At 38.2% G+C, this 26,745-nt stretch overlaps 1 protein-coding gene across 3 annotated transcripts in view; it reads right to left on the bottom strand.

Annotated features, from left to right (window-relative positions):
- mre11a (MRE11 homolog A, double strand break repair nuclease) overlaps positions 1–26,745 on the bottom strand; it is an 80,397-nt gene that overhangs the window by 15,645 nt on the left and 38,007 nt on the right. For all 3 annotated transcript variants that reach the window (XM_052107109.1, XM_052107108.1, XM_052107110.1), the window contains 6 exons: positions 24,905–25,008; positions 22,220–22,393; positions 17,502–17,561; positions 17,190–17,376; positions 3,899–3,982; positions 3,184–3,245 (listed from right to left, as the gene is read on the bottom strand). In XM_052107109.1, coding sequence (XP_051963069.1) covers positions 3,184–3,245; positions 3,899–3,982; positions 17,190–17,376; positions 17,502–17,561; positions 22,220–22,393; positions 24,905–25,008 — 671 coding nt within the window. The remainder of the gene's footprint in view (positions 1–3,183; positions 3,246–3,898; positions 3,983–17,189; positions 17,377–17,501; positions 17,562–22,219; positions 22,394–24,904; positions 25,009–26,745) is intronic.

Genomic DNA, 26,745 nt, shown 5'->3' with positions numbered 1-26,745 from the left:
CCTATAGGCTACACGATGGGGGAAACATTCCAAAAAGTTTTGAAATCAGCAGACTTTGACATCTGAGACATTGGTATGATGTCCATAAATGCAGCATGATTGATTTAATTAAGATTGAAATCGCAACATAGCCTAGCATGATTGCTAAACATTAAAAGGCTGTGTCTCTGCATTAAGCACTTCAGTCAGTACTGTGTGAGCAATCGGCGCCCTCTAGCGTTCTGGATGGCATTATCTTTTATTATATTATTTATTGTTAGAACAGTGGAATAAAAGCTTTATATACACCTCTTTTACAAAATAATAATTCCAATGTAAAACAGTGTACAAAAAGCAGCAATATATTGTATCGGCCTAGTTTTTTTTTTTTTTTAATAATCGATATCGACAAATAACTTTCCTATCAGTGCATCCCTACTCCATATGTGGTTTAAAGTGATCCAATCACAAAAAGTTCTAGAACCTGTTTCCAATTGTATTAATGCTGACCACTTCGGATCAACCAAAATGCGTTTTACTACTAAGTGTAAATGGGGTTTAACATAAATTCAATCTAATATTTTCGTGCTCCAGTATAAGCAAATATTAAGGAGATTACTTTCATGATGATGATGTGGCTCATAAAAACTAAGGTAAACACTAGGGCTGTCAATTAATTAATTTTATTCACATGACATGCCAGTTAATCAAATGAATCGCATTTATAGTTTATATATAAATAATACATAATAATTACACATATATAATATTATAATTCAGATTCAAATATATTGCAGTAAAGCATTGATTAGAGACAATAAAAAAGTGGCTTTATTCCCATTTCACTGAACAAGCCTACAGTCGACAGCAATCCATTTTGCAACTCTGTTGGTCAATTTGTCCTGTTTTCACAATATTCACTCACTCATATACCTTTAATTCCTGACCCAACAATAACATGCATCAGGCAGCTGATTTTGGAACATGTCACTGGTTTTCCCCATTGTGTTTTTAGGGCACTATGTCAAGATAGAAGTAGTTGAAACATTGAAAATCACATCCTGACATCCCTGAATTCTGTTGTGCTTCATCCAACTGTCAACTGAATTGAAAATGCTGAAGAGCTGCATATGTTCTGGCATTGTAATTTAGAAGGGAAGAAACCTGGATTTTCTATCTCAACCTGTCAGCGTTAAGCACCTCCAAACACCATTTAATTTCACAGCTTCAACCATGAGCACTCGGGTAATCTTAGTACATGAGCAATTACTTCTCATGATGCATTTGTGCTAATTATGCTCAAGGCAAATGTGTCGACATCCTGTTTACATCTTAACTACTGCCAATTGCAGATGTTGGTGTATGATTATTGAGCACTCAGTGTGTTTCAGGCAACTGTGGGAACCCATTCCCGAACAATGTGTGCAGTGTGGCAGGGCACATTATCCTGCTGAAAGAGGCCACTGCCATCAGGGAATACCACTGTCATGAAGGGGTGTACCTGGTCTGCAATGATGTTTTGGTATGTGGAACATGTCAAATTGATGTCCACATAAATAGCCGGACCCAGGGTTTCCCAGTAGAACACTGCCCAGAGCATCACACTCCCTCCACTGGCTTTCTTTCACTGCTCCAAGGTCCAGTTCCGACAATCACGTGCCCATTGTAGGCACTTTCGATGGTGGATAGGGGTCATCATGGGCACTCTAACTGGTCTGTGGCTATGCAGCCCCATACGCAGCAGGGTGCTATTCACTGTGTGTTGTGACACATTCCTCCTGTAACCATCATTACAATTTTCTGTGACTTGTGCCACAGTAGACCTTTTGTCAGTTCAGCCCAGATGGGATAGCCTTCGTTGACCTCGCGCATCGATGAGCTTTGGGCGCCCAACACTCTGTTGCCGGTTTGTGCCTCCTCAGAAGACTGTTGGTATGTACACTCAACACTGCTGACCGGGAGCACCCCACAAACTTTGCGGTTTCAGAGATGCTCTTACCAAAATTTGGCCCTTGTCAAAGTCGCTCAGGTCTTTACTCCTGCTCATTTCTCCTGCATTCAACACGTTTAATACGAGAACTGATTGTTTGTTTAGCTTCATATCTACTCAGACCTTGACATGTGGTCTTGTTAGGAGATGAACAACTTTATTTGTGTCACCTGTGAGTGGTCATAATGTTTTGGCACACTGGTGTATCCAAGTGTTAACATGAGTAAATCACTTACATTTTCTGCGTAAATTTGTATTTATTTTAAACTTTGTTGGCATGATGACGTAATGGAGTAAACCCTACTTAATGTAGAGGAAGTAATGTAAGTGCTTTTCTGCCTTTAAACCCTCCAACCCTATTCACTTTCACTGAAATTGCTTTACTATAACCTCAGTTTTTTTTTTCCTCAAATGCTGTTGATTGAGCGTAACTTGTTTTAAACCAGGAACATTACTTTAGTGCACATTATGTTTTCTGTAGCCAAACAAACTATAACTGACATTACTTGATGTCACTGACATTAATTTTGTTAACCCAAGATTTTGTGTGAGAAATACAGTTTGTTGCTTTGAATTAAAGAGGATCCATACACACGAGAGAGAGAGAGGATAAGAAACTCTTTGGATGCTATTCATTTTCACCTGAATAAGATGATCAAATGCCAGCTGATTCAAACCCAGAGGATGCACCAAAGTGCTGTGCTAAAGCAACTGACACTGATGACAAACTGATTGATCTTTATCTTCAGACTAGAAGCTAGATGCAAAACTAAATTAACCTGCCATTATTCTCTTTAAATTTACAAAGTTGTGCTTTAATGAAGCCCATCCTCCTGTGGACTCAACTTTAAAGGTGACAGTGTCTGAGCAGATTAAAAAGCTTCTATAGAAGAACATTCCATGCTTCAGTCCCAAATCTCAAACAGAAAGATAGCGTGTGTGAAGAGGAAATTGATTTGGCCTTGAGTCAAGAAGATAAGTCAGAATAAGCTGGTAGACCACAGTTTTTGAACCACAAACAGATATTGTGAGTATTGTATGCTGGCCAAGAGCAGCTAAGGACTCGGTGTGTGTTTGTGAGAGACAGATGAAGTAGTGCTAGCATCACTCTTTTTTATTGGCCTGTGTGTGGATAAGCGTATCCTGCAAAAATATAAAAACGCTGTGTATTTTTACCACTATCTGAGACATGCAGGGATATATTTTGGACATACCTCATCAGCGTAGGACTTTGGAGCATTTCCACGAGAGCTCCTCTGGGTCGGAGCCTGGAAGGCTGTAGATAGAATAAAACGAACACCTCTGTGAGAGAAAACTCACTAAACAAATAATCACACCAGCCGCTAATTTTCTATTCAAAGTGCATCTTTCTGACTGACATTTTGATTCTTTTGAATAAGGATTCTGCTCTTAAGAAAACACCATGAGTGCAGTTTATGCTGCCAAGCAGAACACAGCACCGACACCTTCTATTTCACACCACATGAAGTAATTCTTCAAGCTGATGCAGGATTGAAACAGAAAAGAAAGTCAATAGATGGAAGCGGAGACTGAGCTGGTGTGAAAGTTTCTACACAAGAAAGGTCAGAGATCGCCCTTAGCCAATTGCATCAGAGGAAGAAAAGTCAAATTTCGTTACGACACCCTTCTGTATCCTCATTCAAAATCAACTGGAAAATATTTGAGACCTTCACAAAAGAATGGGTTAAAAAGAAGCTTCTTAGTGCTAGCATTCTCTTGTCTCTCAATCTATTATAGATAAAAAGACCAAATATTCCCTGAACTCTGACGTGGTGACATCAGAGGACAGCAAAGAGCAAGTTGGCATGTGACGGCAGGCAGAAAAAGAGAGTGTGTTCAAGTATTTGAGTACAGGAATAAAACTTAAGTGTGTGTGTATGTGCATGTCTACTTGAGTCAGTATCTCACCATCCACTATTGACTTGGTTTTCAGTGAACTCGAGAGAGGTCCTTTATGTCCACGTCCGCCCAAGGCTGATTGAGATGCAGCACCTGAACACATTAAAACAATCAGACACAGGAGACAAGCTGTGAAAAACAAGAAGCAAGTCAAACTTTAACTCACTTTATTTTCAGAAACATTTTGAGGAGAGATTGACAGACAGCAATGTCTAGTGTAGTACAGCATTAAATAAAATGTAGAAATGAAGATCAGTATATGGGATTTGAATGCATTATAATGAACAGATGTGAAAAGCATACAAGAATCATATAATATGTGCCTTCTATCTTCCTACCTTACTTGCTGCATCTAATATAGTGCCAAGAAAAAGTATATGAACACTTTGGAATGAGCTGGTTTTCTGTTTAAATTGGTCATAAAATGTGTCATTTAAGTCACAAGCATAGACAAGCACCATGTGGTTAAGCTAACAACACACAAACAATTATAATCTTTCAAGTCATTATTGAACACATCCCGTTAAACATTCACAGTGCTGTGTAAAAATTAAGTGAACCCCTTGGCTAAAGACGTCAACAAAACTAATTTGAGTCAGGAGTTGGCAAACCTGGCGTCCAATTAACAACATGAGATTTGAGGTGTGAATAAGAGCTAAGAGACACTTAAACATTTTGAGTTTGGTGTTCACAAGAAACATCTTCTGACGTGGACAATGACTCGCATAAAAGAGATCTCAGAAGACCTACGATCAAGAATTGTTGCTCTGCATAAAGCTGGAAAGGGTCACTAAGTCATCTCGACGAGCTTAGATATTCATCTGTCCACAATTAGACAAATTGTCTATAAATGGAGACGATTTAGTACTGTGGCTACTCTCCCTAGAAGTGGCCGTCCAGACAAGATTACTCAGAGCACACCACGGAATGCTCAATGAGGTTTAAAAGAACCCTAGCGTGACAGCTAAAGATAGCTAATCAATGGAACTGGTTAGCAGCTCTTTTCATGAGTCTACTAAATGGAAAACATTAAACAGCCATGGTGTCCATGGCAGCACACCACAAAGGAAGCTGCTAATTTCCAAAAAACAATTTGCTGCACTCCTGAAGTTTGCTAAATACCACCTTGACACGCCACAACGCTACTGGGAAAATGTTTTGTAGACTGGTGAAACTACGGTTGAATTGTTTGGGAAGAAAATGCACGTAGGACTACGTATGGCATAAAAATGAAACTACATACCAACATGAAAACATCATCCCAAAGGTGAAGTACGGTGGAGGGAGAATCATGATTTGGGACTGGTGTCTTGCTTCAGGGCCTGGACCGCTGGCCATCAGAGGCAAAAATTAATTCCCAAGTTTATCAAAATATACTACAGGATAATGTCAGGGTGGCTGTGTGCCAGTTGAAGCTCAGTAGAAGTTGGGTGATGTAGCAGGACAATGACTATTAACATCAAAGTAAATCCCCAACAGAATGGCTTCAAAAAATGAAAATCCACCCTTTGGAGTGGTCCAGTCAGAGTTTACACCTTAACCCAATAGAGATGCTGTGAAATGACCTTAAGAGAGTCGTTCACACCAGAAATTTTAAGAATATGGCAGAGCTGAAACAGTTCTGTATGGAAATTCCTTCTGAACACTGGGCAGGTCTAATCCGCAGCTACAGGAAACGCTTGGTGGAGGTTACTGCTGCCAAAGGGCTGAACAATTTGGCCAAAAAACAAATTGTGATTATTCTGAAAACAATTGCGATTTGAACTGCAATATGATAAACATAAAACAAAAAAGTGTGATTCCTTTTAACCAAAATTAAACCAGTTTTGCCCATACTTGACTGCTGACCAGAAATACTGTTCTAGCAAAGGTGTTCATACTTGAGTCTGCTAAAAAGAACCAAACTAAATAACTAAAGCATCCGAATCATATTGCATCTGTCTGCTTTGTTTAAAAAAAAAAAGAAGTGTCCAATTTGTGAAAGGGTCAGTTCACTTTTCATCGTTATGTTTTTGAAACTTAGTCAACTTGAATATTATATTATTTCAATAATAATAATGTTTAGTTAAAACGTTATTACAGAATTATTGTACAATAATAATAATTATCATTAATACTTTATAATTTATTATTATTGAATAGTAATTTATTTCTATAATAATTTTTTTACTAAATAAATAAAAAATGATAGATGACCATTGCAAAGAAAAAAAGGTAACGTATTTAGGATAATTTTAAAGAAAACTTTTTTTTTTTTAACAAACAGGTCTGTGGAGAATGCAGTCAACATAGGCTCAGGGTTACTGACCAGAAGGTCAGGGGTTCAAGCCCCAGCACCACCAAGATGCCACTGTTGGGCCCTTGAGCAAGGCATTTAACTCCAGGTTGCTCCGGGGGAATTGTCCCTGTAATAAATGCACTGTAAGTCGCTTTGGATAAAAGGTCTGCCAAATGCATAAATGTAAATGTAAACATAGGATTGCATTATATCCTGCAACATCTGGACAGACCAGGGACATATGCAAGGATCCTTTTTGTGGACTTCAGTTCGGCTTTCAACACTATCATCCCAACTATACTCCAGACTAAATTACACCAACTCTCTGTTCCCACATCTATCTGTCAGTGGATCAGCAGGTTTCTGACTGACAGGCAGCAGCTTGTGAGACAGGGGAAATTCACTTCCAGCACATGTAGAATCAGCACTGGTGCCCCCCCAGGGATGTGTGCTCTCCCCACTACTCTTCTCCTTGTATACCAATGACTGAACTGCCAAGGACCCCTCTGTCAAGCTCCTGAAGTTTTCAGACAACACCACTGTCATTAGCCTCATCCAAGATGACGATGAGTCTGCATACGGAAGGGAGGTTGAATGGCTGGCTCACTGGTGCAGTCATAATAACCTAGAGCTCAACATGCTCAAAGCAGTGAAGATGATTATGGACATTAGGAGGAACACCCCAACACTGAACCCCCTCACCATTCTAAACAGCCCTGTGGCAGCAGTGGAGTCATTCAGGTTCCTGGGATCTACCATCTCACAGGACCTGAAGTGAGAGACCCATATTGACTCCACTGTGAAAATGGCCCAGCAGATGTTGTACCTCCTTCATCAGCTGAGGAATTTCAACCTGCCACAGGTGCTGCTGATACAGTTCTACTCTGCAGTCATTGAGTCCGTCCTCTGCACTTCAATAACTGACTGGTTTGGTTCAGCTACAAAAGCAGACTTCAGAAGACTACAAAGGATAATTCGGACTGCTGAGCGGATTATAGGTAGCCCCCTGCACCCCCTTCAAGAACTGTAAACTTCCAGAGTGAGGAAAAGGGCTGGTAAAATCACTATGGCCAACGGTTCAGAGCTCTGAGCACCAGAATCATCAGACACAGGAACAGAGGGTCTTTGGACAATAGGGGTGTAAACGATCCATTGATCTGGATTGATGCATCGATGAAATAGCCAACGATGCTATGTCATCAAAGCGATGCATAAAAATCTATGTATATTTTTATATTTTGCCACTCTTCTGCCAGCCACGTCCGTACGCATATCCGTCAGGTGATGCAGCAACCTCATGATATTCATCTCGCTTTATAAGCACTAAATATGCTTCTCATGTGGGACATGGATGTGCGCAGAGTGATTGAAGAATAAAGTTCTGCTATATCCGCATGCACCCATCACTCGGGCGGTACTTCGAGACAAAATGCGATCTCCAGTGATAGTATAGCACAAATGGCTCACATGCCACTTAAATTGGACTTCCCTCAAATTGACCTATTTTAATTCTACATGAGTATTTTCTATTTTAAAGCGTTATGGAGCAATTCAACCATGTCAAACGGCTAGACAGCACAGACATTCTGAACAGAACTGACAAGGCAAGGGAATAGGGGTGTAACGATTCCTCGAGCTGGATCATATTTCATATCTAAACCTTGCATCTGTCCAGAAAGTAATAATGCCTAAATCTGTCTTGACATTTATTAACTTTCAAAAATAGCCCACACGTTTCTGAGGTTGGCAGAATCAAAGCAGAAAAGCATTCAAATTCAATAAGCTGGTTTATTTGTTCTTGCCATCAAGAATGTTATTGCCCACCCTATTTATTTACATGTGTGTCACCAGTAAATATTCATAAGTTATAGCTCAGTATGCATATATTTTATGATTTTACCTGTTTTTTTTTTTATTTTTTTTTTACAGTTTATATGTATCATTATCTTCTAACGCAAGTGACAAAATAACCCATCTACATTTAATTTTCACCAGCTCCTAATTCAGGCTCATGGTCATAGCAGAAATAAAGTGTGGAGACTAACAATTTACTAATTAATGCACTTGAAAATGCACTTGATTTTCAGCATCTATTAAGCTACCACGGGCAAGACAATTAAATAAAATAAAACAGAGACATCATCTAAAGGTTACTGTAGAATCTAAATCACATAGCACCTGCAAAGGCGAGACATGTGGGTTGATTCCCCAGCAGCAGTGTGCGTCAGCTATAACAGGCCTAATAATTGCCAATTGGATGTGTGAATGTTTAGAGCAACACGAGACAAGCTTTCAAAAAAATCTAACTAGACAGGATTCAACTTCTAGAGGCTTTGGAAAAAATAATACTTTACATACTCACTTTTGTAAGATACTGCATATACTCATTTTTATTTTAGTTGCCAAGGGGAACCGTTTGAAAATAATGCATGCACATGTCAACCAAAAAATGTTGAGACAATGAAGCATGCCAGTTTTCCCCAAAACCTGAATGAACAAAGTTGTCTTAGTCTTGATTTAGTCAGCGCTTCCATTTGAAAACCATTTGTTTGTAAAGCCAGTGTTCAAAATTTGCATAACGTGGAGTGGAAGAAATGATAATGAGTCATGTTTGGCTTGTTTGCTCCAAATGGAGGTACGCTTGCACAACCCAGAGGGCATGTTTTCAACTGTTGAGGAGACTGGATCCATAATGGTCAGGCAATTACCCCCCCGAGTCATTAGTTTTGATATTTGCTCTACAGTTTAAAAGAAATGTCACAGAACATGTGGCCATTTAGAGGAGCAGGAGATTTTTATATGTCTAACATTGTTCCTTCCTGATGTTCATGATGTTTCAGGATAAAAATGTACACACAACTAAACAATATGAACAATTCATGAATAACAGGTTAAAGTATACTGTCTATTAGTATATGAACCTTTATTAAACCATTATCACTGGTACTTTGACAGAAATGGTATGGGGGAAGTCTATTAGATTGCATCTCGTAGTCTAGCTTTTTTTAACAACATAAGTGAATTCAAGATTATTTTCCTAAGTTTGTTCACAATTGTTTTCATTGTAGGCGTACTAAAAAATTAATCAGTAAAGTAACAACTTATTTTTTTATTTACTCATTCTTGTCATATTATTTCTCAGTACTTCCAGAACCACTACTTCTACTCAAGTAAAGAGTAAGACAGGTGCACACCGTATGATTTTTGTGGTCCTTAACGGTTGTTCCTTGCCAGACTGTATGATATGACTGCATTGAGATCTTGGGTAAAAGCCATGGCACACTGACATTAAATCAGACTGTACGATACCAAAGTTCTTTCAAGGCAAGTCAGTCCACTCTGCGGCCATTTTGGGAAAGCTCCCAGGCAGCAATTTTCTATGGATACAAGCGGCATAAAATTACAACTCTTATACTTCATATACTTGAAAGGGAAAAGAACATAATCTCCAAAACAGTTGGTCAAGATTATGATCAACACTTTATAACTCTAAAAATAAACCAAACTAATACATAGGCTACATAGGTGGTCTAGTTTGGAATAATGTACAGATTTTGCTGTTTCGGAAGGAAATTGGTACTTTAATTCACTAAAGTGGCATTCACAAAATATAGCCAGCACATTACTGATATAAAAAAACAGCACCATCACTATTTGAAAAAAGTCATTTTTGATCAAATCTAGACAGCTGCCATCACTCCAACACCTTATCCTTGAGCAATCATGCTAAATTGCTAATTTGGTTCTAGAAAATCACTTCCCATTATATCAAACACCGCTGAAAGCTATTTGGTTCGTTAAATGAAGCTTAACATTGTATTTGTGTTTGTTTTTGAGTTGCCACAGTGTGCAATAGACTGGCAAGTCTTAAGGTCAATATTAGATCAAAAATGTCAAAAAAGAAACGACTTTCTCTAGAAACTCATCAGTCAATCATTGTTTTGAGGAATGAAGGCTATACAATGCTTTAAATTGCCCAAAAAAAATTATTCATACAAAGGTGTACACTACAAAGACAAAGGACAACTGGCTCTAACAAGGACAGAAAGAGATGTGGAAGACCAGATGTACAACTAAACAAGAGGATAAGTACATCAGAGTCTCTAGTTTGAGAAATAGACGCCTCACATGTCCTCCGCTGACAGCTTCATTGAATTCTACCCGCTCAACACCAGTTTCATGTACAACAGTAAAGAGAAGACTCAGGGGTGCAGGTCTTATGGGAAGAATTGCAAAGAAAAAGACACTTTTGAAACAGAAAAACAAAAAGAAAAGTTTAGAGAGGGCATTGGACAACAGATAATTGGAAAAGAGTGTTATGGATCTTAACCCCATTGAGTTTTGTGGTATCAGCTAGAATGTGAGGTGTGTGAGAAGTGCCCAACAAGACAGTCAAGTCTATGGCAAGTGCTGCAGGAAGTGTGGGGTGAAATGTCACACGAGTATCTGGACAAACTGACAGCTAGAATGCAAAGCTGTCATTGCTGCACATGGAGGATTTTTTGATGAGAACTCTTAATTATTCATGTTATTAATGTCCTGACTACACATTGTGATCAGTTGAATGCCACTTTGGTGAATAAAAGTACCAATTTCTTTCCATAAGAGATCCAATCTGTACATTATGTCAAAAGTTTGGCCACCAGTGTACATAAACTAACACATAACAAAGTTAAGAATATTGTACAGCCAATATGAGTTTAGTTTAATGTTCATGTTTTCTACCTGATATAACTATAAGAATGAATAGTTATTTGTTTAACATGTGTACCATATAATGTGCTTATCTGTTTTTAGTAGTGAAATTGTTGTCCTTCTAAGAAATATACATTTAAATAATTTTTCACCAGTAAAAAGGCACCACTAATGTAAAATGCTGGAAAAAAAAAAAAAGACATTAGAAACCATTACATGAAAACTTAGTTAACTTTGCCAGCATCTACACGAGCACAGGGTCAGCCAATATTTTCATTAAGTTTAATAGCATAAGTTGTATTTTAATGCATAAATATGTTCACATTTAGTAGAAATTACAGAAAATGTTCAGTTATCTATATTTGTCAGGGTATTAAGGACCAGTTTGAGGTGACCAAAGAATTGCTAACTTTACAACTGATCCAAAAAAAGACAAATGTAGATGTAATCTATAGTGCTGGTCTGCCCTTGAATGGAAACTGATTGGAATAATGAAGGATGGTGCATTGTCAATGACAGGGAGAATAAAAGGGTCTGGTTGTGTTGATTCAGATCAAGCTGAGCAAGAGAATGTAGCAACAGCTATCGCCTTGATCTGCATCAGCAGGCAGTGACGAGACACAGCATTAAATGCTTAAAAAGTAAACAGTCAGGGTGATATATATTAATTATATTAGATTGAGAGGACTACAAACAACACCAAACCATCACATGCTTTTCTGAAGGAAATTCAGAGCCCCAGATTAACAAAATGACAGTTGTTCCTTAAACTGAAACATACAGGAGCCAAATGGCTGTTTTTAGTTGCCAAATATAAAATTGCTCAATTTAGTTGTTCAGAGCAAGATAGAAAGCAGGAGGAGGCAGATAACCAATTATACATGTATTGTGCAACCAAAATAATAATAATAACCAGAAAAAAAACAAAAAGAAAAACAAAATATAACAAGATTTGGTACATAAAGCGAGACTTTAAATTATTTATGAGCCTGAAATACACTTACTCTTATACTCTTATTTTGAAATGTATGTGCAACAGATTTTTTTTTCCCTTTTCTCTAATGACACTGTCAGTCAAAATCAACATGAACTCAATAAAAAGTTTAATAACTGGTCGATCCACCTTTGGCAGCAATAAACTCAAGCAAGTGTTTCCAGTAACTGTGGATTAGACCAGCACAAAGTTCAGAAGGATTTTTGGATCATTCTTCCTTACAGAACTGCTTCAGCTCAGCCATATTCTTAGGATGTCTGGTTTGAATGTCTCTCTTGAGGTCATTCCACAGCATCTCTATTGGGTTAAGCCCCAGGTATACTTCATTTTTGTGCTTTCCAGATCGGAACGTACCCAGCCAACCATATTGCATTTGTTGTGTGTACTTTAATACTATACTCAGCAACGTGGATGCACAAAGTATACTTTGGTCTTTTTTTGAAGCAATTATGTAGTGAATATACTTTGATGTTATTAGTCATTGTCCTGCCGCATCACCCAACTTCTACTGAGCTTTAGCTTGAGCACAGCCACCCTGACATTATTCTGTAGGATATCTTGATAAATTTGGGAATTCATTTTTCACCGTTGGGATGATGTTTTCATGTTGGTATGCAGTGACCAGATGGAGTGTTCTTCCCAAACAATTCAACCAGAGTTTATTCAGTCCACAAACCATTTTCCCAGTAGCATTGCGGAGTGTCAAGTTGGTCTTTGGTAAAAAAGTTAAGCCACAAAGCAATGTTTTTGTTTGAAAGCAGCGGCTTCCTTCGTGGTTTCCTGCCATGGACACCATGCCTATTCAATGTTTTCTGCATAGTAAACTCATGAACAGAGATGTTAACCAGCTCCAATGATTCCTTCTAGTCTTTAGCTGTCACTCTAGGGTTTTTTTTATGAACTCGTTGAGCATTCTGTGATGTGCCCTTTGAGTAATCTTGTCTGGATGGCCACTTCTCAGGAGACTATCCACAGTACTAAATAGTCAGCATGTATAGACAGTTTGTCTAACTGTGGACAGATGAATATCTAAGCTCTTCGAGATAACTTTGTAACCCTTTCCAGCTTTTTCATAGTCCACCTCAGCAGATGCTTAAGTGAATAGCAAACTCAAAATGTTTGAGTACTTTTTATGAGTCAAAGTAGCTTTAACCCACACCTCCAATCTCGTTTCATTAATTGGATGCCAGGTTTACCAACTCTTGACTCTAACTTTTGTTGATGTCATTAGCCTAGCGGCTCACATACTTTTTCCAACCTACACTGTGAAGGTTTAAATGATGTATTGAATATGTACAAGAACAATACAATAATTTGTGTGTTATTAGTTAAAACAGATTGTTTGTTCATTACTTAGATGAAGATCAAACCAGATTTTAAGACAAATTTATACATAAATGCAGGTAATTCCATACTTTTTGACATTTTCTTGCCACTGTATCTTAATTTACACATTGTCATATGAACAAATAATCAGTAATTAGACTGATGGTAAGTCAACGATCCTAAAGTAGATATCACAGTAACGGTTCTTGGTTTAAATCGAACAGAACTGAAAAATAACTAATGATTTACTCCTCTTTAAGTTATCCCAGATGTGTATGCCTTTCGTTCTTCAGCAGAACCAAAGTGAAGATTTTTATATTTGTATAGCTTAAATAAGCTATTTTTGTCCATATAATACAAGTATGTTATGTCGACTGGTAGCAGGAAGCGTTTTTTTATTTTTATTAATACATTTTTAATTAGCAATTTATTTTGAACAAAAACATATCAATTCACTTCAGGAGACATTACTTGATGAATGTAGATTACTTTTATGCTGCCTAAATATGCCTTTTGGACCATCAAACAGCTCGCACCCACCCATTGTACAGCCATACAGAGCTGAAATGTGCCTATAAAAATCTTCATTTTGGTTCTGCTGAAGAAAGAAAGACATACACATTTAGGATGGCTTATAGGCGAGTCAATCATGAGAGAATTTTCATTTTTGGCTGAACTATTCCTTTAAATCAAACTGCTAACCTGAAACAGATCAGTTTTGTTAATCTTTTCAGCTGATTCATTCAAAAAAAATTCTGGTTCAAAAGAGTCATTGTCCGCAAATCTGACACCATGCTTACGCTGTGTTGTTGTGTGCAGAGATCTCATCTCAACAGAGGGTGAAAAGCGGCACATGGTGTAAAGATGAAATTTTATTACTCGAGATGATATCCGATGGAACAGCATATGAACATGGTGTTCCCGACTGTGGCCAATGGCTACTAGGTTTTTAAATTATGATTGTAATTATAGATTTTTGGTTGCATTTGCTAAAATTCAAGCAGAAAATGACGATGTCTTGTACTGCACAGAGGTGCACTGACTAAGCAGGGGCAGATATTCTTTGAATCGAGGATAATCAAGGCACTTGTGAATGACGGCATGGTGGATGATCCCAAATGTCACACAACGTCAACTAAATAGACTCAATGAAAGCTGCAGGAAATTGCATTGTGTGTAGCGCATTTTTACAGAAAGAGATTATTCGCAACGCTAGTAATACATTCTTGCTTGCACGTAATTTAGTTAAATTCACATGTTCATGTTTTAATCTTACATATAGTCTATGTTGTGGGTATAGTGATTAATATCATGATTAAATAGGATGCGTTTGAGTGAGGTAATTAGCACTTTCTGTTCATGCAGCACAAGCAGGGGAATTCTCAACATTCTGGATTATATGAATCAATTCTTCTAGATATTTCTTCTCCTTTGAACTCCTATTTCTCTAGATGTTCCTTCTGTTTGTGCACTGTTAATATACATCAGTATTATTTTTTTCTAGTCATATTTTGCGTCAGCAGTTTTAATCTTTAGCTAGCATCATGATGCGTCTTTTTCATCTCGTATTTGCTACTGTTGACCAAATCTAAAATAAAACTGTCATCAAGCATTTTCATCAGTAATTATCACATTAACACTGATCTGCACAGAGTATAGAGGTGCAAAAGGAAAACCTGAATCTTTTCTTACTCTGCAAAGATTGTAGAAGAAACTCAAAATTTGAGGCTGTTTTTAGACCTGTAGCTCATTTGATTTGTTCCGAAACAAGAGTTAAAAAATGTTCCAATGTGTCAATTTCTCCTTGGTTCAGTTGCATTCACAAGGCAACATTTAAAAAAAGGCCAAAATTGTGTTAATGATCAGGATTTAGCTCATACATCAATATAAATGATAACCCATAAACATGTGTCAACCGGTACAAATTTGAGTACTGTTTATGTCAGTTATGCAAAACAGAATTCAATCTCCATTTAGAGGACATCAAATAAACATTTTCCATCCCTGGGGTGGATATGAATTGTAAAGTTTATCAGATTATTTGTATTCTTCATTGATTACTTCTGCATTGAACTGGCAGACTACATTCTCAACACAAGCGAAACAGTCCAGAGTTCATTTGCGATCTGATTGTTTTGGTGCAAATCTGAGAGCGATTTCCGTGTTCATATTGTATATGTCTAAACAAACAAAACTAAGGTAGTAAATGCAACAGGTTCCGAAACAAATTCTCCAAACGAGTCAGGTGTGAAAATGCCCTTCGAGTAGGTTTCAGGTATCCAAAAACAGACAGAGCAAAAGTGCGCTTTCATTTGCCAATAGCAATTCTTTCTCCAATGTGCCCATGGAGGGTAATATATGCAACTTCAAGTTTAAGACTACTTTGGGCTGTGGTCTTACTCTTGTCTGGCTCAAGGAGCTCACCGGATGTAAATTGTTCTGTGATTTCACCCGCAATTAAAATTTTGAATAGAAAAAATGAATTCCTAAGAAGCCTTTCAGACCAGAAGCGAGCATCCACACAAAACCAAGTTTTCTTTTTTTTTTTTCTACAGAGTGTAAATCATCAATGATAAAATGTATCAATGATGAAAATATTGACTATGAATTATTAATATGAATACTGACTATACTGAATATTTACAGTCAAAGTAACTGACTACAAGTATACAAACACAATATAAAGAAGTTTATTTCAAAAATATTTGTTCTCACTGGTGAAAATGCATTCCTGCAAAGTTGATTGAGAATGTGGAAAAGCCGATTCATCACGTCACTGACAAAGCTTTATGGGAGTGGGCAATAGCTTCTGAGCTCTTTTGCTGCAATTCCCTTTCCATGGTAACAGCGACATTCTTTGATTGATAAATCTTTGTGGATAGTATATTACTTTACTAGTACTTAAAAAAGCTTTTGTAGAAAGTTAGTTGAAATCACACCAACATTTACATTGCTTAACATTGTCAAAGCTTAGGATGTAGGTCAGTCTTTAAAATTTAATCAAAATTATTATTAAAAATGTATTTCTCTATATGGAGAAAATTAATTGTTTTTAAGTCCGGAACTGCTTTGCAACACACACACACGCACACACGCGCACACGCACGCAACGCACAACTACTTGACATTCAAGATCCACTTAGTAGTCATTTGTACTGTAAATGTAAATATTGTTACAAAGTCAATTGCAGCGCATATGGCGCAAGATATAAGAATTCAGTTAGTTGTGTAAGTTCTCACGCTCAAACAACACCCATGAAAATAGATTTATTTTGTTCTTCATCAATAAATGTAAAAATAATAAGAGTTGTTTGGTACAATTATTTTATTTAATCCTTATGTTTTTCAAGCTTATGTAAACCACTCGCATATGAGACTACATTTCGCGCCACGCGACTATTGTCTGCCACTATCATTAGCCATTGCGAAGTAAATATTAAACTTTTACTCGCCAGTGATTGAGCTGTGTGATGGCAAAGCACCAAGATACTTTTACTGAAAAAGAAGTTGCTGATTAAGAAGCTGGATTCAGCCTTGTCTTCTTCTGTGTGTTGTGTCTGTTCAAATAATATAATTATTAAATAATTGTTATATAGTTCATCATTACGTTCCAACTTTGTGAATATTTTGTTAAAAAAATGCAATTTTATGACATAATATGAATTGATAGAATGTAAAATTTAATGTACTATTTAAAATGTAATATTCCGCATACTACATTGTGTGAAGTCACATATATAAATACTATAGATATGTGAACATGCCCATTCTCGATTTGCTTAATATATTTTTATGCTTGCATGCCATCAAAAGTCTGGCAAGTAAATACTACAATACTAAACCTTCATATGATGTTCTGGAGCTAAAAGACATCTCCACCTCCTCTATCCATAAGTGTTCACAGAATTTATGTTTAGTTCAGTCCTTGTGAACTTACTTGCTAAAATTATCATCAAAATCCATTTTTATACATTTTAATCTCTGTGAATGTATGTTTGTGTAAATACCTCTTCCTCTTCCTCTTGTGCTTTGACCTCTTCCCCCTCTGGAGCCACGCCCTCTTCCACGGATTGGAGGAAGAGGGATAGACTCCTCATCAGACTCCATGGCAACGTCGGCCGGGTCATCTGATAGGTTATCTTTGTCTCTCACAGTATCACCGCGGTCCCTATGAGCTTTTGCACGATTTATAGCCTGAAACAGAATGAATTACCTGTTGCTTGAGTGAATTTACCTGGAATCGTTTGCCAGCGTGTGATGAATGTGAAAAGCAGTGAATAATAAATACATTATGATGAGAGATCATTTGTGGCACTGACCTCTTGTACTTCCTGGTCCTCCTCGGCTGTGTTTCTCTTTGATTCTCGAAATCTCAGAATCTGCAGGTAAAAATGAGACCGATTACTACCTGCACCATTATTTCATTAAAGCTCCTTTCAGTCTTTAAAATGATAATTATTTGCATTATATTGAGGTCAAAGAAAGGTCACAGATATATTTTGGCCAACAGAGGTTACCCATACAAATTTTTATGACTAAGTGAGTATAGTCTGAAAGACTTATCTATATCTTATCTATATTTCATCTTTTCTTTTTACTTACTGATCAAAGACAAGTTTTTTTTAGCACCAATGCAACAAAATAAAGAGCAAAGCCAAGCATTAGGTGTATAATTTATGAGTTATATATCTATTTTAACATTCTCGTGCTGCCACATGTAATGACGGAAAATGTGCTTTTGTAGCACATCCCTTTTGCCTCAAAAAACAAAAAAATAAGCCTAATTTTTGGCCAGATTTATCGCTATTCTCCATTAACAGACATAAAATGTTACAAACTAAACTGTACAGTCCAAAAAAGTTACCTAAAAAAATGTATTAGGGATTTTGTAAAAAATAAACATTCTACACTTTTTAGTTATTTTAGTGTTTAGGAATAACAGCGTCTATCCCACTTCAGTCTTAACATATTCCTATGGACGGCTATTTGAACAGAAGCATCTGAACACAGAATTAGTGTCGTTGACAGTCTTTGGCCTGTTGCACGAAGCCGGTTTCAGTGGCTAACCAGATAAGTTTGAGTTTAGATTGAGCAAACTCTGGTTTTTCGGTCTCAAGAAGGGGGGCCAGTTTTTACCGGTGTTCATCTCCATAGCAACTTACCTTACATGGCTAACCTGCTCAGTAGCAGGTTTTATTCTGGGATGCAGATCGGGTGAACCAATCAGCTGTGAGTAAAGAGACATCTCTGCTGCAATAAATTCACTCCCCCTGTATCTCACATTCTGTGTACCTCGAGATTCAACAAACCATGCTATGTTTTTCCAGTCTTTAACTGACCTTTTTTGGTGAGCCTTTGCCCACTGCAGCCTCAGTTTTCTGTTCTTGGCCATCAGAAGTGGAACCCAACGTGGTCTTCTGCTGATGTAGCCCATACGCCTCAAAGGTTTGACATGTTGTGCATTCAGAGATGATATTCTGCTCACCACAATTGCACAGAGTGGTTATCTGAGTTACTGTAGCCTTTCTGTCAGCCCAAACCAGTCTGGCCATTCTCCTTTGACCTCTCTCATTAACAAGGCATTTCCATCCGCAGAACTGCCCCTCACTGGATGTTTTTGTTTTTGGCACCATTCGGAGTAAACTAGAGACTGTTGTGCCAAATCCCTGGATATCAGCATTTACAGAAATACTCAAACCAGTCCATCTGGCAACAACAATCATGTCACGGTCCAAATCACAGAAATATTTTTTTTTTCCCACATTCTGATGGTTGATGTAAATATTAACTAGCTCCTGACCCATATCTGCATGATTTTATGCATTGCATTGGTGCCACACAATTGGCTGATTAGATAATTGCATGAATAAGTAGGTGTACCTAATAAAGTGGTTGAGAGTGTAAATAAATTCAATAATTCATAATGAGTTTTAGTGGAGAGGTAAATCACACGGACTCTCTCCAAGCTTTACGCATAGGCTGTTCGTGGCAAACATCACTCGTTCATGTACACGTGCTTCAAGATTAATCATGAACTCTGGATCAAACTCTGAGTTGACAGAGAACGTTTGTAGCAAGCGTCTTGACTCTTGAGATCGTTAACCTGATCTAAACAAGTTTGGCTCTATCTGGTTTCGTCAACCTAAAAGTTCATTCAACTAGTTTCGGTTTCATAGTACAATGATCACTTTTGTCTGAAAAGAACAAAGGAAATGGGAAGACTCATGACACAACCCTATAAAAAAGTGATTGACCAGAAGAAAGTTTGAACTCTAGTGTGCATACTTTATAAAAAAACTTCATAATATATTCTGCAATTTGGAGGATTATAGAAGAAATAAAGAAACAGAAGCAAAAGGAACAATTTGAAAGCAAGCAATCAAACAAGGACGCAGCTTTATTGGAAATATTGTGCAAAAGGAGGAATAATGAGACAAATGATTTTCAATCTTTGCTTTGGTCACGAAACATGTAGAGTGGGCGTGTGTGTCTATAGATGAAAGAGAGAAACCTTCAACATAATGGTAGAATCAGGGGCCTTGGAGAGCAAGGCAACAACAGTATGTTGTTAGAGAAAGAGGGAGAAGAAATATGTCTGACTACTTTGATAAAACATGGTTTTATACAATTTTTATCAGTTAAATTCAGGACGTTCAATGCAATTTACAGGGATTTTAATATTTGTTCAGACTAGGGATGCACGATGTATCATATTTATCAACATATCACAAGGGTGATTAACATGCGACAATCAACAATGGGACAAATCACATCCTATATTGACAGAATGTTCAAAAGGGCCAACAGAATGCGTGTTGATTTAAATTCCAACTGTCAAAAAATTCAAATGTAAACAAACCAACAAAAGAACTCTGATCTGCTTTAAAGGTGCTGTAAGCACTTTTAGCTGTTTTAACTTCCACAAGACTGAACTGTTGATTTAGTCCAGACACTTTAACAGTAATTTCAGTAAAAATCTTCAGTATAATTTGCTGCTGAATTATTCATTAGACTAGTTAAAATAAGTTTTTATCCAGACGCTTTTATCCAAAGAGACTTTGGAAGGTGAGAGACAATGGTAAGCAAGATTTTTACTTTATTTTTTCTAAACTAATTAAGAATAAACAGCCCCGGTATCAGATTGGTGTCGGTATAGACCAATTCAAAGAGTTTGGGTATCTGAATCAATATCGGGGGAAAAGTAGTGTAGGTGCAGCCCACGTACTAAGCAGAGGATGTAATGTGATGGTGGCAGTTTAGTAGCATCTAGCCCTTTTTTATTACTACATGTGACACCTTATATTTTCCTGCATTTGGCCCCAATTCAAAAATCTTTTATACACCCCTGCATTATACACTGATAAACCACTCACAGGTGAAGCGGATAACATTGATCATCTCCTAAAAAGGCCACATGTCAAGGTCTGGATAGGTTAGATGTTAAGCAATCAGTTATCAAAGTCAACGCGTTGAATGCAGGAGAAATGGGCAGCAGTAAAGACCTGAGCGACTTTGACAAGGGCCAAATTGTTATGGCCAGACAACTGGGTCAGAGCATCTCTGAAAGGCTTGTGGGGTGCAGTGGTGAGTACCAACCGACAGTGGTCCGAGGAGGGACAAACCACACACCTGTGACAGGGCGTTGTGCACCCAAGGCTCATTGATACGCGAGGGAAACGAAGGCTATCCCTACTGGTACGAAGTGGCACAAGTCACAGAAAACTTGAATGATGGTTATGGGAGGAATGTGTCACAACACTTTGCTGTTTATGAGGCTGCGTATCCACAGACATGATCCACAGGTCAGAGTGCACATGATGACTCCTGTCCACTGCCGAAAGCTCCTAGAGCATCGGAACTGGACCTTTGAGCAGTGCAAGAAAGTCGCCAGGTCCAATAAGACCCATTTTCTTCCATCACGTGGAGGGCCGTGTACGTGTACCATTTACCATTTACCAGGCAATGTTCTGTTGGGAAACCCTGGGTCTGGCCATTCATGTGGACATCAATTTGACACGTGCCACCAACTTAAACATTGTTGCAGACCAGGTACACCTCTTTATGGCAATGGTATTCCTTGATGGCAGTGGCTTCTTTCAGCAGGGCCCTTCCACACAGCACACATTGTTCAGGAATGGTTTGAGGAACATGATGAATCTCAATGCAATTGATCATCTGTGAGATGTGCTGAACCAACAATTCAAATCCACAGCAGCTCCACCTTGCAATTTACAGGACTTGAAGGATCTGCTCCTACTGTCTTGGTGCCAGACACTACAGGACACCTTCAGGGTCTTGTAGAGTCTATACCTCGGCAGGTCAGGACCAACAGCAACTCGTTAAATTGATGCATTTAACCTTTAAAAGTACAACATTTTCTTACGGGGTAGCATGCCCCCTGGACCCCCCAGAGGGCCAAGGTCCACCCACCACAGTTTCACAAACTCCTGTTGGAAACACTGTAAAATCCTTAATAAATCTCTCTCTCATGCATATGCACACTGATTAAGCATCATTGGGGTAGTGAAGGAGTTGAGTTATTCTCATTGACTGGGATTGTAACATTGTGTAGCAGTTTCACATTAAGAGTGGACAGACAAATTGCTTGTTGCTAGAAATGTTTAAATGTCATTCAGTGTTTGACTAAATATTTGTTGGCTTCCCTGTGGGCATTTATGCTTGCAGAGCATTTCCAGTCAATTCAAAATCAGTGTTTTGCCCATGTTCTTATTTATAGTGTGAGACGAGGACGGGCCCGGCCTAGCCGTGACTATGCACGCCCGGTCTTTGCCCTCCTCCTTGTCACATAATGCTTCTGTTTGGTTTGATTGTACTTGATTTTGATTTTAGCACTGACTTGTATGAACGGCTTTCTTCAAGTCCAGCTGGGCTGCCTTTTATTCAATGCAAAACTCAAAAATTAATATCAACGTACAGTTCATATTAAATACTCTAGTAGCGTTATTAAAAAGGTGCCTCAGTTTACTGCATTAAGACATTTTTCCACTGCCTTTCCCTTGACTGCTCTTACTCTTACCTCCTCATCGATCTTTTCCTCTGTGGCCTCCACACGGCGTTCTCTGAGGTAGCGCTGAGTTTTCTCCAGCTGGTAGTTTATGAGTTCTTCGATAGCATCTTTCTCCTCCTTATCCACAAACTCCTGCACTGCCTTCCCCATGCCTTGCTCTGTCAGCAGAGACAACTGCACATTCTAGACACAAACAGAAACACTAACTGTTTTACAAAATGAACCATGAAAAACGAGCTATGCAAACATGCAGAAAATGACCAAAGTTCTCATAAAGTTGCATGGCATTTTGAGACAAAAATACAAGTGGTACCAAACACAGTGGTGTGACTGCAATTTGTAATATTTTTAAATTCTTTTTAAATTCCTTTAGTTTTAAATCATAAACTGGGAAGTTTAACTGCTGAATGGACTGTTTGTTGGTTTGTTTTAAAGAATATAGGTAAAAGTATATTTCTTGCAGTGCAAATGCAGCTGTATAGACCTGCCACTGTCTATTCTGTTAATAAATAATAATAATAATAATAATAATAATAATAATAATAAAATAAATAATCAAACAACCATATTGACAAGAAAAAGAGAAAAACAATCTTTGCTCTTAATTATTTTATTTAATTAATGACTTGAATAATTGACATGAAAATACTTTTTTAAATAAAAGTGTGTGTTCAACAGCAAGTTAGTTTTTGCTGTGGTATTGAGATTGGCATCTTGACTCATGAAATTGGTATTGTCAACCAATATTTTAGAATCGATACATCCCTACCAAGACTATTCCTTAATATAATGTGTGGTCAGCAGACATAAACCATAAACCACATACACTGATGAGCCAACATTATGACCACCCGCCTAATATGCTGTTGGACCTCCACGTGCTGCCAAAACAGCGCCGACCCTCCGAGGCATGGACTCTACAAGAACCCTGAAGGTGTCCTGTGGTATCTGGCACCAAGACATGAGGGGCAGATTTTCAAGTCCTGTAAAGCTGCGAGGTGGAACCGCCATGGATCAGACTTGTTGGTCCAGTACATCTCACTGATGCTCAACTGGATTGAGATCTGGAGAATTTGGAGGCCAGTGGAACACCTTGAATTCCAGAACAATGTGTGCAGAGTGGCAAGGCACATTATCCTGCTGAAAGAGGCCACTTCCATCAGGAAGCACCATTGCCATGAAGTGGTGGTACCTGGTCTGCAATGATGTTTAGGTAGGTGACTCGTGTCAAATTGACGTCCACGTGAATGGCCGGACCCAGGGTTTCCCAGCAGAACATTGCTCAGAGCATCACACTCCCTCCAGCAGCTTGTCATCTTCCCACATCACATCCCTAGGTAAACGGCGCACACATACATCCACAAGATGTAAAAGAAAACAGGACTCATTGGACCAGACGACCATCCTTCACTGCTCCAAGGTCCAGTTCCAATGCTCGCGTTCCCATTGTAGGCGATTTGAATGTGGACGTGGGTCAGGGGAGGCAGCCCTATCCGCAGCAGGGTGCAAAGCACTGTGTTTGTTACACATTCTTCCCGTAACCATCATTAAAGTTTTAATCTAGACCTTCTGAAGGTTTGGACCAGATGGGATTGCCTTTGTTGCCCTTGTGCAACGATGAGCCTTGGGCGCCCAACACTCTGTTGCCGGTTTGTGGTTTGTCCCTCCTTGGACCACTGTTGGTAGTTACTCGCCACTGCTGACCAAGAGCACCCCACAAGCCTTGCCATTTCAGAGATGCTCTGACCCAGTCGTCTCACCATAACAATTTGGCCGTTTTCAGAGTCGCTCAGGTCTTTACTGCTGCCCATTTCTCCTGCATCCAACACGTTGAATACGAGAACTGATTGTTTGCATACCATCTAATCTACCCAGACCTTGACATGTGGCCTTGTTAGAAGATGATGATGGTCATAATGTTTTGGCTCATCAGTGTACAGTATATGACAACAACAACAACAAAAAAACACAAAACATATTTCACTTTTTTCAATACTTATCCATGATCTTTTTGCCTTTATTGATTTTTAAATTGGTCAAAGCGCCTACCTGTCAGGCCACATCTAAGACACAAAAACGTGAAATGTACATGGAAACGTTTGTGATGTCTTTATACAGTGCTACTCTAATATACACACACACACTTGCCCCTTTTTCTAAATGTTTATTTTATTGATTAGCCAAAGTTTTTCTTTCTCTCATTATAAAAAGCTAAGATTTTCTCTTATCCCCAAAATTACACACTAAGTGAGGCTTTTACAAGAACATCAAATATGCACTTATCCATTCACACACAAAAATTAGGGTCAGGACACCTTCAAACTTTTTTAAAAGGCAAAAGAACTGTAAAAAATACTAGAAAGCTTTACAAAAGCTGGAAAATTAATTTCCATTAGGCAAATCAATCAATGAGAAATGGCTGGACACATTTTAATGAATAATGTTTAAGGTTCTATTAACATTGATTTCCCCCAACATTCCACTTGCTCTGTTTGAGTCACACATTTGGCCAATGAGATCTTGCAAATAATAATAGTATAACTTATTTTACAACCTCCATTATGAAGCAATAGTGCCATTAAAACAATCCAGCAACATGTTCTTTGAACAAAAAACGGTTTTCGTTCCCTAACCCTAACTGGACACGAAAGCTGTTAATTGAAGATAGATCAGTATACTCTATAAACTACAAACCTTCTCGGCTGTCTGGAAGTATTCCTTCACAAGATCTTCCACTCTTAGCTGCAAGACCTCAGAACTGGGACGAGAGAGCAGGGCTCCAAAGTCCATACCTTCCTCTGCAGAACAATCAAAAGCATACTTCAAATTCAAACACAAGACTGCAAAAAATGTGCATGACTATTTATTCCATGTAAACCAAAGATTTTGTCCTAACCAGCTGCAACCACGACTAGCAAGTGCAGGACATTTAGTTAATCACTTCGTTTCGATTTCTGCACAGTCACAGCAGGTAGCTCCACTCTCACATTGGTCCAAAATGTTACTCCACATAACTGTACAATCAACATCGTATACTTATACTTCTTCTTATTGGCTGTGATTGTGTCAGGTCATGAAACGGTTTCATATTCAGTGTGGACAGAAAAACTGTCACTGGTATCTTATCGTATCATGTTTGGTTATGACACGCTGTTGACCAGCAACAGCAAAATGATAAAAGATATAAATGTTCAATAATAAGTTTTCCCTCTACATATTTCTGCTTTATATTAACTATAACATTACTATTATATATATACTAAATAACATTACTACAGAAAAAGAGTAAAAATATGCACCAGTGAAGTCAAACTTGGATCCATTCTGGCATTATGAGCGATGCCATAGAAACGCCACAGAGTCCAAGGATGTGAACAGCTCTAAGTAGGTTCTCTGAGCTGATATCGTTATTACAGTCATTTTAAACATGACGTGAATGTAGAAGTAATTCAACTTAATGCAGTTTGGCATTAAGACCTGCAGCCCTGAACTCAAAATACAATCACATTCAACAAAATGTGTTTTGCTTTTTTGAAGCACTGTGCACTAAAAAGGTTCTCCTCATTTTACATTCCAATGGGAAAAACTCTTCCCCAAATCAGAAAAAGATTATATCAAGGACCTCTTTTACCCTGTTCGTCTGGACTAGATTGAATACATCAAACAGTAAATCAAAATGGGAAAGGGAGCTGCTACTCAATCTCCCAGATGGCTGGTGGTAGTGAGCATTGAAAAGAATAAACTCATCTTGCTCTAGTGCTCACTTGAGTTTTATCCAGTTGAAAATTGTCCACAGAGCTCATTTTAGTCTCTCAGTACAACTCTCAGAAATGTACACAGACAGTGACACTACATGTATTCTCTGTGTTCTGGTCTTGTGTGAAACCAGCTCTGTTTTCACATGGTATTAAGATGCGGTTTTGGTAATTCTATCACAAGTGGTCAGTCAAGAAGTGTTGTCGTTTCCACCTTGTGTTTGGATTTCGATGTAGATGTGTTAATGCATGATAATAAACTACAAAAAAGCCATAAATGACATAGAAAGCACAGAAAAAACCTGGTGCACTCTTTCTCCCAGATGCAGTTAAAAGTTGATTGAAGCACAAACGTAATGTTTCAAACAGAATTATCTGTTGTTTTAGTACAGCATCTGTAAGAACCTGAGCTTCAGAGGTGTGTGCTTGTCATCCGTCACTGCATGTTGATATCAGACACACTGAGGAAGATCCGTGAAGTTCTTGTGCTTGTGCATGTATCTGCTTTTTCATATTTTCTGATCAGTCAATTATTTCCTTTTAAAACTGCATGTAACCGGCAAAGTTTATACTTTTGTTTTAGCGGTTTTGCAGCGGTTGAGTGACAGGTTAGGGGTGGTGCTTCACTGCTATCCGGGATGCATTCAGGAGGGATAGCGTTTACACCTCAGATGTGAATTGGTCACATACGTTTTTGACTACCTCCATATATGGTTTCAGTGATCCAGTTTCAAAACAGCTTTTATAAGGTTACTGACTTGACTGGAGCCTTTATTTTAA

Source organism: Xyrauchen texanus, chromosome 36, assembly GCF_025860055.1.
Source record: "Xyrauchen texanus isolate HMW12.3.18 chromosome 36, RBS_HiC_50CHRs, whole genome shotgun sequence".
NCBI lineage: Eukaryota > Metazoa > Chordata > Actinopteri > Cypriniformes > Catostomidae > Xyrauchen > Xyrauchen texanus.
Note: the sequence above shows the minus strand (reverse complement) of the source record. Positions and strands in the feature narration are given on the sequence as shown.